Genomic DNA, 14,513 nt, shown 5'->3' on the forward strand with positions numbered 1-14,513 from the left:
GGAGTGTGTGTGAACAGGAGCTTGTGAATGTCAATGGCCCGTTCTGTGTGTACCTGTGCAGACAGGTGGCCTGTGTCCCTCCATCATCACTGTGGCTCTCCCGGCCTGGCAGTGGCGATTCAGACCACGGTGGGGGACTGTGCCCCACGCTCATGTGGGGACTTCGCAGACTCCTTAACTGTACAGCTGACTCTTCTGTAAACAAAAGCGAACACGCGGATCTCAGGGCTGCTGCAAGGATGCAATGAAGTCGTGCCCGTGAGGCACCAGAGCAGAGCGGGCGTCAGTCATGTCACCACCTGTCATCACCCCCCAGGGCCACTGCTTGTTCTGTGTCTGTCACTGCCCCCCTCCTCCCTCTCCCTCCCTCCCGCTCTGTCTCTGCCCTTTCTTCTGTTCCCTCACTACCCGGGCGTAAGCGAGGAGGCCTCCTGCTCCACCCGACCGTTCACGGGGTCTTCCAGGAACGTTCTCAGGGCTCTGTGTCAGTGCCCCCGACTCCGGGGTTGAAGGGCCAGGGTCTCTGTTGCACTGGCAGTCTGTCGCCTGTGCGTGCGGACTGGGGCCCTGTCAGCAGGCGTTTCCGTGTGAAGGCCGCAGCCTCTGCCGTTCTCACGGTTTGCTGGCCGTGCGGATGGCCGGTCTGGCAGCAACTGTGCTGTTTGTGTTGCAGCCGTCTCGGGGATGACGTCGGCCGTCTGCAGCGTGGCCCGGAGTGCCGCCGCCGCCGCCGCGCTCCACGTGCTCTGCTTCAGCGCCGTGAAGGTAGGTGTGGGGAGGGGCCCTCTCCCTTCTCCTCGCCCTCATGACATCCACCGCTGTCCCAGGTGAACGCGTTGCTCCGGGTGTAAGTGAAATGGAACCTGGCGCATCAGGAGTGGCAGGCCTGGGAGGGGGCCTCTCCCTGCAGGTGTCTCTCCATCAGGGTCAGTGATGACACTGGGAAGGCTTCTGCCACACACAGTGGTCAGCGGGACTGTGGGTTTCCCGTCACTTCCTTCTGAAATGCCACTCAAAAGAAGGTACAGGGATACACTTGCATAAAGCTATGTGGGCCAACAGAGAACAGGAGCGGCGGGGGCGGCGATAAACTTGAGAACCTGCAAACAGATGAAAATAGGCTGACCCAGATGGGAAAAGCTGAAATGTTGCCATTAGCAAGGGGAGCCTAAGTGATGAAAGTAAGATAAGCATTAACTTACCTTATTGCATCAGAAAAGGAATGTAGCTCACTTACCTGCATGGCTGAGCTGTGCATCATATTCAGTGGGTGTAACGATTTGAATGACAGTTCTATTGATAACGGAAGAAGGGGTGAAGTGCGCGTGTGTGTGTGTGTGTGTTGGGAGCTCTTAGTTCTGTCTGTCATATTGGAAAACAAGCAAATACTATCTGAAATTTTAAAAAATAAGGAACTAAAACCAGCATGTTATGTGAAGACCGGGAGGTAGCGGCCAGAAGGCACCGCGGGCCCCGGAGCAGGCGCTGGGCAGGTGTGAGGGCGGAGGACCCCTCGCTGTCTGGCTGTCAGGAGAGTGGGCTCAGTCAGGAAACAGCAGCACACTTGATGTCCTCAGGGCATCTCTGCTCTGTAAAAAATCAATCCATTAATAGCATAGAGATCTCTTGACTTTGGGGGCACCCACATTAAATGTTTTAACCATAGGTATCTCTTGGATAAAATAGAAATTACATGCACAAAGTAACTAAACTTAATCTATGTTCTAAAGGGTTTTTCAATATCATATGCCATTCTTAACTAACTGTTAAAATATTGACTTACAGTCTTATTAAACTCGTCAGTGGCAGGGGCAAAAGCATAATAGTTTATTCCTCTTGGGAGAGAAGGAATTCGGCATCATCGCCCAACCCGGTAGTTATTGGTGGCGATCGATGGCGGAATCCTCCCCCTCTCTCCTCCATCCCTTTCGAAGACATCTTTTCTTTCAGATTAAAGACAAGCGGGGGAGTGGGGGGGCTCCTTTTCCGCATGCGGGAAGGTAATTTTCATACTGTGATTGTTCAGCTTGTTACACATTTATACCATCATGTAGAACAATCATACAATTAAAACTTGTGTCTTGCGTTCTTTTGAAACACATTCCCTTATTCTGTCACAGGGCCCCAGGTGTCTCATTCGGGAAATGTGCTTGGATAGGTGATTTCTGGGTCCTTGCCCTTGAGACCTCTTTCTATCTGTAGCCTTTGCTCACAGCTGCGTGTAAAATGTGGGGGTCACAGACTTCTACTTGCAGGAAGGACCTTTCTCACATTGTCCAGTTGTGTTTCAGTGTTTGCTTGTTTGTTACTGGTTTGTTTTCCATTCATTTTTTAAAGTCTGGTTTATTTAGATGTAGCCTATATACTTTTGGTATGTAGAGTTTGATACGTTTTGATAAGTGTTTGTAGTCATACAGTCAACTCCACCATCAAGTTATAGAACATGTCCTCTGACTCAGACGTCCCTTGTGTCCTCTGAAGTCTCTGTCTTCTGCCTGCCCCAGTCTCGGGCCACCACTGGTCTGATTCGGACACTTACTACTTCTAAAAATCAACTTTATGCAGTACATTCACTAGTTCATTATACAGTCGGATGAGCTTTGATGGGTGTACGTGGTCATGATAGAGAACAGTCTGCCACCCCAAATTCTCTTCATGTTACAGTGTCCTAGGTTCTCTCCCACCCCGATTCCTGCAGCCTCTGGTCTTTCTATCATCATAGTTTGCCTTTCCTATAATTTCACATGGACTTATGCAGTCTAACTTCTTCCATTTAGCGTAATGTTGCTGAGACCCCACCATGCTCCTGCCTGGATCAGTGGTTTCTTTTTTATCGCTGACTAGTATTTCTGGGGTTATTTCCAGTTTTTGAAAAGTGTGACTAACACTTCCATAAACGTTTGTGTACAGGTGTCTGGGTGGGTGTGTGTCTTCATGTATCTGGAGTGAATACCTGGGGTGGGCTTGCTGGATGGAATGGCAAGTCTACGTTTAACTTGACAAGAAACTGCCCAGTTTGCCCCTCATAATCTGTGAGCTCTCCGAGTGTTCCAGATTGTAGCACATGTCAGTTTTTAACAACAGTAGCCTGCCAGCAGTATGAGCATCTGACTCTGTGATCAGCTACATTTCTCAGTCACAGCCACCACTGAGCGGTCTGCTTGCTCTCTGTGCTTGTCGCTGGGGAAAATCTGTTAGAACGTTGCCCACTTTTTAATTTTATTGTTTGTTGTCATTATTGAGATATGTCTTTTGCATATTCTGGATACAAGTCTTTGATCAAATGCATGTTGCACACATGTCTTTCCTCGTCTGCGGCTTGTCTTTCCGTTTCATTAACAGTATTTTTGGAAGAACAGACATGTTGTATTATAATGAAGTCCAAATGATCAACTTTTTATTTTATGGTTTGTACATTTTAGGTTCTATCTAAAAATATACACCATAAAAGGTCCCAGATTAGAGCTGCGATCCGTTTGGGTTCATCTTGTATGTGCTGTGGGAGAAGACTGGGATTCAGTGGCCCAGTTGTTGGAGAGACTAGCCTTCCCCACTGAATCATCTTGGAAAGTTTGTTAGAATTCAGTGATTGTCTCTGGCTTGAGGTGCAGCGTGTCGGAGTTTGGAACTTGTCGCTCCCTCCGAATAACAAGCAAATAGCTGACGAGACTGAAGAGCCACAGCTCCCCTGACCTCGGAGAGGCGAGGAAGCACGTTGCCTCCAGCATTGGAGAGACGGACGGACCGACGGACCCAGGGAATCACGGCCGACCCGGCAGGGACCCAGCAGCAGACACCTCTGTGGGGACCAGACCCCCGTGGAAAACCTCAGCTGTCACTGAGGAATTGCCCGAGACTCCGTGTGGACAGGCTGGGGGTGAACAGCTCCAGGGGACTCGTCATCGGGAGGCCCCCCGCCTTTGTGAGCTTTACCCGCAGGAGCTCCCCCTCGCCGGTTCTCACAGGCGATCAGGTGGCAGGAAGAGGAACCGTCCGCAAAGCATCAGAACGTTCTCTTCCACAGGGCCCCCCAAACTGTACTGGAACCTCAGCCGCAGGGATGTTTTTCAGAGCGTGGCTGACGTGGAGGGAGGGAAGAGTCCCACTGAAGCCCAGTGTGCTCTGGTCATTCTTCCCCTTGATGAGGGGCTCGGAAGCGGTGAAGGTCACAGTCAGAGGCACAGGCTCACGGAGACTGCGGACTGATCGCAGCACTTAGAGGACCCCTCCCCTCACACCTGACACCCCATTACTGAGGGCCTGTTGAGCATAGTTCTTTTTTCCAAGTGTATCATGTCTGGCTATCAAAAAAAAAAAAAAAACAACAATTACAAGGCAAAAAACAGTTTGAAAAGTCAGAGCAAGCCTCCGAACCAGACTTCGATATGACAGGGGTGCTGGAATTACCCGCCTGTCAACTTACAAACCAGGAGGATGTGTTAGGGGCGCTAATGGATAAAGCAGTCTGCATGCAGGAACATGTGGACGATGCAGAAGCAGAGAGATGGGTTTTAAACAAAGAACCAGAGGAAACGCTGGAGATTAAAAGCACTGTAACAACCCGGCCAGAGTGTCTCGGCTGAGTGTCGTCCTGTGCACAGAAAGGTTACCAGTTCTGTTCCTGGTCAGGCACATACCTGGGTTTCAGGTTCGATCCCTGGTTGGGGATGTATAGAAGGCAACAGATTAATGTTTCTCTCCCTCCCTCCCTTTAGTTCTCTAAGCATGTCCTCAGGTGAGGATTAAAAAACAACAACACTGTAACAAAAATAAAGAATGCCTTTGATGTGCTCATTAGACTGGATACAGCTGAGGAAAGAATTTCTGAGCTTAAGGATATGTCATTAGAAACTTCCAAGTGGAAAAGAGAGAGAAAGCACAGACTGAGAAAAAGAAGAATATCCAAGAACTGTGAGACAAGTACAGAAGGTATAACATGTGTAATGGGAATGCCAGAGGAAAAGAAAAAACAGACGGAGAAGTATTTGAAGCAATAATGACTGAGAATTTCTCCAAATTAATATCAGACAACAAACCCCAGATCCAGGAAACTCAGGGAACACCAAGCAGGATAAATGCCCAAAACTACACCTATGGATGTAAACTCCTGAAATCAAAGATAAAAAATATTGAAGCAACCAGAGGGAAAAAACACCTTACCTTTAGAGGAGCAAAAATTACAGTCATATCTGACTTCTCAGGAACTACTATGGACTGAATTGTGTCCCCCAAAAACTCATATGTTGAAACTCTAACCCCCAGTATGATGCTATTTGGAGATGAGGCCTTTGGGAGATAATTAATTTTAGATGAGGCCATGAGGGTGGGGCCCTCACGGCAGGATTAGTGCCCTTCTAAGAACAGGAAGGGACGGCAGAGCTCTCTCGGCCGTATGAAGCCGAGAGAAGGTGACCATCTGCAAGCCAGGAAGAGAGGTCCCACCAGCCCCTGATTGTGCCGGCGTCCTAATCTCAGAATTCCAGCTTCCAGAACTGTGAAAAATAAACCTTTGTTGCTTAAATTACCCAGGCTATTGCATTTTGTTATGGCAGCCTGAGCTGACTAAGGTAGAAACTATGCAAGTAAGCCAAGAGTGGAGTGAAATAATTAATGTGTTCAGAAAAAAGAAAACCATCAAGCTAGATTCCTTTACCCTGCAACATTATCCTTCAGAGTGAAAGATAAATAATCAAATTGTGTGAGGGTTTCAACATTATTCTTTTTCAAAAAACATTTAGATACTGTAGGTCTGTTTTTTTTTTTTTTCTTCAGTATAAGTTTTAGAATGTATTTGCCAATTCCTACAATAGCCTACAGAAATTTTGATTGAAATTATATTGAAGTCATAGATCAATTTGGAGAGATCTGACATCGTAACCATATTGAGTCTTCTGATCTATGAACGTGGTGTTGCTTCATTTACCTGAGTCTTTGTTAATTTCTCTCAGAAATATTTTGTACTTTTTAACCTACATACTGCACACATTTTTTACATTTATTACTAAGTAGTTCGTGTGTTTTATGTATTATAAGTGTTATTGTGTTGTATAATTTAAAGTTCCAGTTGTTCATTGATAGTATATACAATTACTTTTTATATATTTAGGCTTATACTTGCAACCTTGCTAAATTTACTTATCAGTTCTAGTAGCTTTTTGTAGTTTTTCAGATTTTCTACGTAAATAATCATGTTCTCTATAAAGATGGTTTTAGTTTTTTCTTCCAGTCTGTATACCTTTGATTTATTTTTCTTTCCTTAGTGCACTGGCTGTAATTTCCAGAGCCTTGTGACTGGAACCGCTGAGATCAGACATTTGTCTTGTTCCCAATCTTAGGAGAAAAAAAATTCATTCTTTTACTGTTAAGTATAACACTAGCTGTGGGATTGATTACTTTGGATACTCTTGTTGACACTAATTTGAGTTTTCTTTTAAATAATTTTTATTGACTTATCTTGAATTTTACTAATTCTTTCCTCTGTTGTATCCAGTGTGATAACAAAGGGCGAGCAATGGAATTTTTAAAATCCCTTATAACACATTTTTTATTCCTAGCATTTCCATTTGACTTCTACATACAGTTTCAGTTTCTCTTGAAATCACCCCTCTGTTTATCAGTATTGTCCACCAATTCCTAGATCCTTCAACGTATTGATTGTAATTACTTTTAAGTTGAGATTTTATAAGTTATCTGGCTTTTTCTTGTTGTCAAAAGAGGATTTCTACCGCTGAGTAGAGCCATCACTTGTCAATATTTACTTTTGAGGAGAGCGAGAATGGGACCAACTTAAATCTTTCCTGAGTTATTGCAGAATTCTTTCCTGTCTTCTGAAGTTTTAAAAAAAGCAATAGACTGACTAGACTTGGTTTTCTTTCTATACATTTTCTGGAACATCATACTCATTCTCACTTTTCATATTGAAGACTCATAAACAAATAGGAAAAAATGTCCCCCTTTTTTGTTAATGACATTGGAGGACCTGCCTTTTCTCTCTGTGAATACTTGTTGGACTTTGAATGGAGGGGAAAGCCAGCTCCCCGTGTTCCTAATGCCGTTTTGACCAGGGCTGCAACGCTGAACAGTAGTCAGCGGTGGTATCAGTGCCTCGTCTTCGGCTGATGCAAGGTCCCTGTAACTGGCGGGGAGGCTGAAAAGCTCACGTTTGCTCGTAGTCACCACATGTTGATTTGCTTAGAAATGACTGCTGGGCGCTAGAGCGACACGAAGGAGAAAATGTCGTTCCTTCGCCGCAGTTTAACGTTGACTGAGTGCTGATGTGCCGTGGACGGTCAGAAGAGGGACAATCAGAGAAGTTGGTTTTCAGCCCGGCTGGAGACTTCGTGGTAGGGAATGCAGTCAAGCCTGTGAGACCTTGTCACCAGTTAGGGATGAATGGCCATGGCAGGCGGGGGAGGGGGCAAGGAAATTAACCTACAGAAATGGTAAATGAGACAGAAGCTTGGCTATCTGTGCAGGAGTCATCAAATTATGGACACCACACCGTTTAATGCGAACCCTTGAGCCAGACACTTTATACACACGAGCAGTCTCATTCCATTCATTCCTGACGACACGAGGTAGCACTAACCCGTCCCACGGAGGAAGAGCCCAGCTCAGTAGGCGCCCTGTGATTTGGCCCGGCCCAGAGTGTGTCATCTTTCCTCTGCAACACTAAAAAATATGTTTTGATGTGGTGGGCATGTTTCCATGACAGAAACTTAGGGGAAAAGAAGTCACCAGCTCTAAGATGCTGAGCACCATGGGTGAGCTGAGGTTCCCAGTAATGATGGGAACAGACACCGAAAGGTTCCAGCAGCTGACTCCCCAGGTCCCTCCACGAGTGGTCAGACTGAACCCCGCTTTCTGACTCTCAGCGTGTTCTCCGTGCCGACTCTCTGCCAAGTCACCTCCGCTTGCCCTCGTCCTTGACTTGGGCGGACCTTTGTCTCACGTCTCCTGCTGTTCAGCAGCTAAGACTCGTTTGGTAGTGAAAAATGACTCATGGGTAATGGATCGTGGTTGACTCTGTGGAAGACAGAACCTTCTCCCATCCCCAGGAGGCCTCACTCCTGGGACTTCTTAGATTCGTTTCTATAGGAGAAGTTGCAGGCTCTGAAAACCCATTTCATTTGAGGATGCTAAACGCTCATTATCAGCAGTGGAAGTATTATCAAAAGTCATGCACACTCCTGGGTTTGTTAAATGACTTTTTCTTACAAAGTCTTTGGGGATTTAGAAACCCTTGAAGAATCTAGTTTTCAAGAAGACAGTGTTAGGGTTTTTCCTAATGGTGGGATGGGTGTGTTCCATTTCCTCACCTCCCCAAGTCTGACTCCCCCCTCAGATCAGATGTTGGCAATTGATCATCGCCTTTTTTTTTTTTTTTTTTTGGTACCTGCCCCTAGTGGGAACCGAACCCAGGACTCTCTGGTCCACAGGCCAACTTTCCAACTGCTGAGCCAAACTGGTCAGGGCTGATCATCGCATTTTTGTTTACTGGGGTCAGTGGGGCCTCAGGTGCCCGGACAGTATACAAGGCAGCCAGGACCAACTGACCAGAGCTGGCCCAAGCGATATAATCTTTTTTAGCCTGGGTTGAGACTTGGTATTTCCTTTCCTTTCTGTGGATGGCCTGCTCTAGGTGTGACTGTTGGGTCAGAGTAAGCGGATTCCATTTTGAGAGCACAGCGCTAGTTCTGTGGTGGGGGTGAAATCTGAGGGCTCGAGGTAAGTGTTGAAACATGCTTTTCCCCGGGTGGAACTGGGGTGCTTGGGAAGGTTCATCGCGTCCCAGAGAGGTCCTGGCTTCCCTCGCTCTGCACACGACAAGCACCACTTACGAGAAATAACGTGGTCTGTTCTTACAGATTCTTAATGTTCTATCTATATTTTGAAACATCTTTTGGTAAAAATCAAGCTGTTTGCATTTTTCCCTTCTCATTTGTAAGTCCTGAGGTCCTCGTGGCCACAGATGGACTCTCCGCGCTCAGACGCGGCACCTATTCAATGCTGGAAGTGAGTGAGTGAGGCGAGCAAATTCCCAGGGGTCCTTAGGGGAAAGGAAGCTCCGTCTTCCACCTCGCACACTTTCCCAGGCTGTGGTTCTGCTTGTCTAATGATGCTTCTGTTTATGCCTTTGATGCGTCCTCCTTGCACTGCTGGGATTGATTTCGTCCTTTTATCTCCGTCCTGCGATGGATTGATGGGCCCTTGTGAACAGTTCAGCGTGTCAGCTTACCAGAGACACAATTCCCTGTATGAGTCTTGATATCTATTTATGGCCTTTATTTTTATTATTCTCACTTGATAGAGACAGATTGAGGGATTGGGAGTTAATTTTTCTCTCTAGAATATTAATTAGGAAAAAATGTGATTCCTCTTCTAACATCATATTCTCTTTGACTCCTCCAAGGTGGAAGCAAGTAACATCTGAAGGGCTCCCTCAGTGACTCAAACATTTGACAGTGATGTACAGAAACAACCGGAATATTGGCTCCCTGGAGAAATGTCTCAGTAGTTAATTAGCTGGGCTTTCTATATGTCCGTGACTTCTATTTTTTATCATCCCTTACGAAGAGATTATATTTTATTGATGGCAGGAGGATCCAGAGGTTGGAGCACATTATTGTAATTTAGTGTTTCCAAGCTTCATTAACGACTGCTTGTGGGAGAGCTTCTCCCTGTTCTTCGGTTCTGCGGGGCGGGAGCTGAAGTAACGCGCTTCCCCGGCATTCGGGGTTTAAAATCTAATTGCAGATATAAAACAGACGTATTGCTCTAGGATAGTTTTACTGTGGAGACGGACCTGAGATGTCCTCCAGTGCAGCCCTTTTCTTTATTTCTGAAAATGAGGAAATGGGGTCCAGAGAGATTAAGGGGTTCACACAGCATCCCACATCCCACACCCCAGTTCTGTGTCTTTTCAGTTTGAGTCCTCACACTCTCGAAGTGTGAATGTATTTTCTAGTCAGAAGAACCATTCTCAGGCACATAAGATACCTCCCAGACCTATGGCACTACATTTAAAGTGATTTCCCAGTGTTTTCTCCTTTGCCCTTTACTGCAGCTCCACGTTATGCAGAGGAAAGATGACACACCCCGGGCCGGGCCAAAGCACGGGGCGCCTGCTGGGCCGGGCTCTCCTCCGTGGGACGGGTTAGTGCCGCCTCGTGTCGTCAGGAGTGAATGGAATGAGACTGCTCGTGTGTATAAAGTGTCTGGCTCAAGGGTTCGCGTTAAACGGTGTGGTGGACAGAATTTAAAGTCTCCCGAGACTCCCGCCCCCCGTGTGCCCACCCTCCGTGATTTCTGCCCTGTGAGTGTGGGTGACCTGCAGTATGATGGGACGTCACTCCCGGGATTCGGTTCCATTATCTGGCAAAGATGAAGGGATTGTGCCGATGCAGTTAAGGTCCCTAATCAGGGACTAAGTCCGTCGGAAGGCATGGGGCTGGATGAGCCTGACCTAGTCAGACAAGCTGTGAGGGGGAGTCGGGGTCAGTGACAAGCAGCGGCGGAGACCTCCTGGGTCTGAGAAGTAAGCTCCTTGTGTGAACCACCCGTGGAGAGGACACTCGTCAAGCCGAGGGGGCCTCTCAGAGTGGGCGTGCCCCCCAGCACACAGCCAGCAAGGAAGGGGGGCCTTCAGTCCCACGCCACAAGGAAATGAGTTCTGCCGACCGCCAGTGAGCTTGGAAGGGGCCGGGTCTCAGGGAAGATCGCGGCCCTGGCCGGCACCGAGATTTCAGCCTGGTGGGATCCCCCGCAGGGGCCGGCACACCGTGCCCCCACGACCAACCACCCTGCGAGCCCATCCACGCGTGTCCAAGCCACCAGCTTTGTGGTCATTTGCACACTGCAGTAGGAAGCGCACATGCTGGTGGCCAGGTCAGCAGCAGCAGCTGGTGTGTGCTATGTTAGTAGTGACAGCTCTGAAAACAAAACCAAGCGTTCGTGTACTTTTATTATACTAGACTTTGGTTCTACTCGATGGCCAGACTCGTGCCTTTCTGTACGCGAGGGGCAGGCATCACAAGTCTTTCAGCTGTGGACAGCTGGTGAGGGGTCACTGCAGTGGGGGAGGGGCGGGGTGCTCGGTGGCAGCCGGGGCTTCCTGTCACACGTCCCTCCTGGAAGGTGGAAAGTGTAACCGGTCTCCAGACCCAGCTGATGCTGGTTGTCATGATCCTCAAGCTTGGGCTGGAGGACTTGGACAGCTGCCGCTGACCCTGACTGGGGAAGAAACAGGAAGAATAAGGATAGCTCACTTGTTCAAAATGGAATTGACAGTTGTTGAGTGAAATAAGATCTGGACTTAGGTTTTGGTCGAATCCAGGAAATGTAGTGAAGTCATTACTGATAGGATTCGGTGATTGTCCAGTTTGGACTGACAGATGGGGAGAGCGAGGATGGGACAGGAAAGTGTCAGCCTGGAGGATGGCAGTGCCGGTCCCGGTGCAGTGCTGCTTGTACCAGCCGAGCCGGCCGGAGCTCAGGGAGAGCGAGGATGGGACAGGAAAGTGTCAGCCTGGAGGATGGCAGTGCTGGTCCCGGTGCAGTGCTGCTCGTACCAGCCGAGCCGGCCGGAGCTCAGGGAGAGCGAGGATGGGACAGGAAAGTGTCAGCCTGGAGGATGGCAGTGCCGGTCCCGGTGCAGTGCTGCTTGTACCAGCCGAGCCGGCCGGAGCTCAGCGAGAGCGAGGATGGGACAGGAAAGTGTCAGCCTGGAGGATGGCAGTGCCGGTCCCGGTGCAGTGGGAGGCTGCTCGTACCAGCCGAGCCGGCCGGAGCTCAGGGAGAGCGAGGATGGGACAGGAAAGTGTCAGCCCGGAGGATGGCAGTGCCGGTCCCGGTGCAGTGGGAGGCTGCTCGTACCAGCCGAGCCGGCCGGAGCTCAGCGAGAGCGAGGATGGGACAGGAAAGTGTCAGCCCGGAGGATGGCAGTGCCGGTCCCGGTGCAGTGGGAGGCTGCTTGTACCAGCCGAGCCGGCCGGAGCTCAGGGAGAGCGAGGATGGGACAGGAAAGTGTCAGCCTGGAGGATGGCAGTGCTGGTCCCGGTGCAGTGCTGCTCGTACCAGCCGAGCCGGCCGGAGCTCAGGGAGAGCGAGGATGGGACAGGAAAGTGTCAGCCTGGAGGATGGCAGTGCTGGTCCCGGTGCAGTGCTGCTCGTACCAGCCGAGCCGGCCGGAGCTCAGGGAGAGCGAGGATGGGACAGGAAAGTGTCAGCCTGGAGGACGGCAGTGCTGGTCCCGGTGCAGTGGGAGGCTGCTCGTACCAGCCAAGCCGGCCGGAGCTCAGGGAGAGCGAGGATGGGACAGGAAAGTGTCAGCCTGGAGGACGGCAGTGCTGGTCCCGGTGCAGTGGGAGGCTGCTCGTACCAGCCGAGCCGGCCGGAGCTCAGCTCTCTTCGAAAGGCCTCTAGATAGATAGTCCTGCTGCTGTTTGCACACTTTTTCTGTATGTAACCCGTTCTCCGTGGCATATACATATACTCACCACAATGATCAGTGAGGTAGCACGTGTTTCCTTATGTTTGAAATGCGCAGTATTTACCTCGGTGTGCTTTGAACTAGATGCGAGAATGTACGCAGAGTGGTTAGTGACGTCCTTGCTCAGAACCGAGGACCTGTGTCTGGTGGTTTGTACACCTTTTCGTCACTCCCAGTTTGGCCATGAGATCCTCAAAGCTGCAGCCTGCTTTATGTATGCTTCTTTTTACATCCCATGAAAAAGTTTGTTAAAGATGTTCTTTAAAATTCTGGGTTGAATAAATACAGGTAACTGAAACAAAGACCATGACAAGGAAAGTAAATGTCAAGCGTTTTCCAAAAGTACATATTTGCGTGCGCGCGTGTGTGTATGTGTATCCGTATGTATCTATGTTGATATAGATGAGTTTGAATGAATAGTACCTGTCAGTCTCTCTCTCTGGCTAATGATCTCATTTTTCTTCAGTACCTATTCCTAAATGTAAAATATTTTAAAAATCATAAACGTAGGATGTTTTTCTTCAAAATGATAAAGAATATGAAATAAGAAAAATCTACTTTTAGTACACATGAAGTCTAATCCGTCACGCCTGTTAAGGTGGCCGTCCATTATGTACTGAACACCTGGTGACTGCCTACTGCGAATTAGACCTGGTGCTGGGCACGGGCCCCAGGGTGCTCAGGGTGGGTGAGGGAGGAGCGCTGGGTGTGGGGCCCTAAGTGCGCCCAGTGCACACTCACAAGTGCTGCTCACGTGGTGGCCGAGGCCACGTGTGGACACAGAGTGGACGGCACAAGGACGGGGCTCGGATGGACTCGGTCTCTGGAACTTCAGGAATACAGAGCTCCTTTTACTCAAAGGTGAGACTGGTGTCCTAGGTAGACCGAGAAATAGGACCTATGTGAGGGTCCAAGAGATGGGATGTGGTTCTTATTTTAGGAGGTATGAAAGCTCAGATCTCTCAGCCCTAGACAGTTTTGCTCAGCGGTTAGAGTGTCGGCCCATGGACCGGGGAGTCCCAGCTTCAGTTCCCGCTAGAGGCACGTACCTCGGTTGCAGTTTGTCCCCGGCCCCATTTGGTTGGGGTTGTGTGGGTGGCAACCAGTTGATGTGTCTCTCTCACATCGATGTTTTTCTCTCTTCCTCCCTCTCTCCTGCTCTATCTGAAGATAAATGCAAAAAATGTCCTCAGGTGAGGATAAAAAAAGAAAACTCAGATCTCAGAAGTGCCCCTATGTTCATTGGATTAAGAAAAAACTATTCCTTTTTTTCTTAGAAAGTGTGTGAACCTGATATGAAGGAAACAGCGACACGAGCATTTGGTCTGTTTGCACCCACTTTATAACTAAACCGTCAGTTCATCTGCAAATCCATAAATTCCATTGTAGAGATGTCTAAAATTTCTAAGGAAAAAACGCTGACATTAAGATTCTCTTTAGAGAGCACTTTTATTCAAAGCTGAACATCCCTGTGCATTTCCATCAAAAGAATCCCCAAGTGCGTTTGACATCTACCACGGAATTGTGTGGCTATCAGACAGTTTTATTTCTACCTCATAAAAATATTTCAAGACCTGTGGGAGCTTTACGAAGCCAGTGCTCATCAATCTACACCGTTTCTGATTCACGGCCCCGAGAAAACCTCAGCGTCATCAGGCATGTCAACCTCGAGGCAGACTGAGTCCTGGTGTGCACCTCGTCGTCGGCGGGTGATGGATCGCTTAACGCCCGTCCCTCCAAAATCTGCGTGTGTTTGTGTGTCATGTGTATCTGTGTGTATGTGAGTCTAATAAATAAATTACATATATACATAAAATTCAAGACAACTACATACACGTTTAAAGGATAAAAGTTTACGTTTACAAATCCACCGGAAATGCCAGTCAGTACCCTCTTGTTCCTTCTGCAGAAACGGGTGTTGGAACACCACTCTGAGCAGCACACGGTGCCCTGGATGGTTTCTTTCCCAAACCTCCTCTCCCTCAAATGCCACTATTTCCTACTCTATCCTCAAATAAAAATT

The 14,513-nt window shown here is 48.4% G+C and overlaps 1 protein-coding gene across 1 annotated transcript in view; it reads left to right on the forward strand.

The window, feature by feature from the left end:
- PCNX2 (pecanex 2) overlaps nt 1-14,513 on the forward strand; it is a 229,066-nt gene that overhangs the window by 68,694 nt on the left and 145,859 nt on the right. Inside the window, exon 15 of the mRNA XM_036277465.1 lies at nt 674-765. Within this exon, the coding sequence (XP_036133358.1) occupies nt 674-765 (92 nt within the window). The remainder of the gene's footprint in view (nt 1-673; nt 766-14,513) is intronic.

The sequence above is a fragment of the Molossus molossus genome, unplaced genomic scaffold, assembly GCF_014108415.1.
Source record: "Molossus molossus isolate mMolMol1 unplaced genomic scaffold, mMolMol1.p scaffold_m16_p_23, whole genome shotgun sequence".
NCBI lineage: Eukaryota > Metazoa > Chordata > Mammalia > Chiroptera > Molossidae > Molossus > Molossus molossus.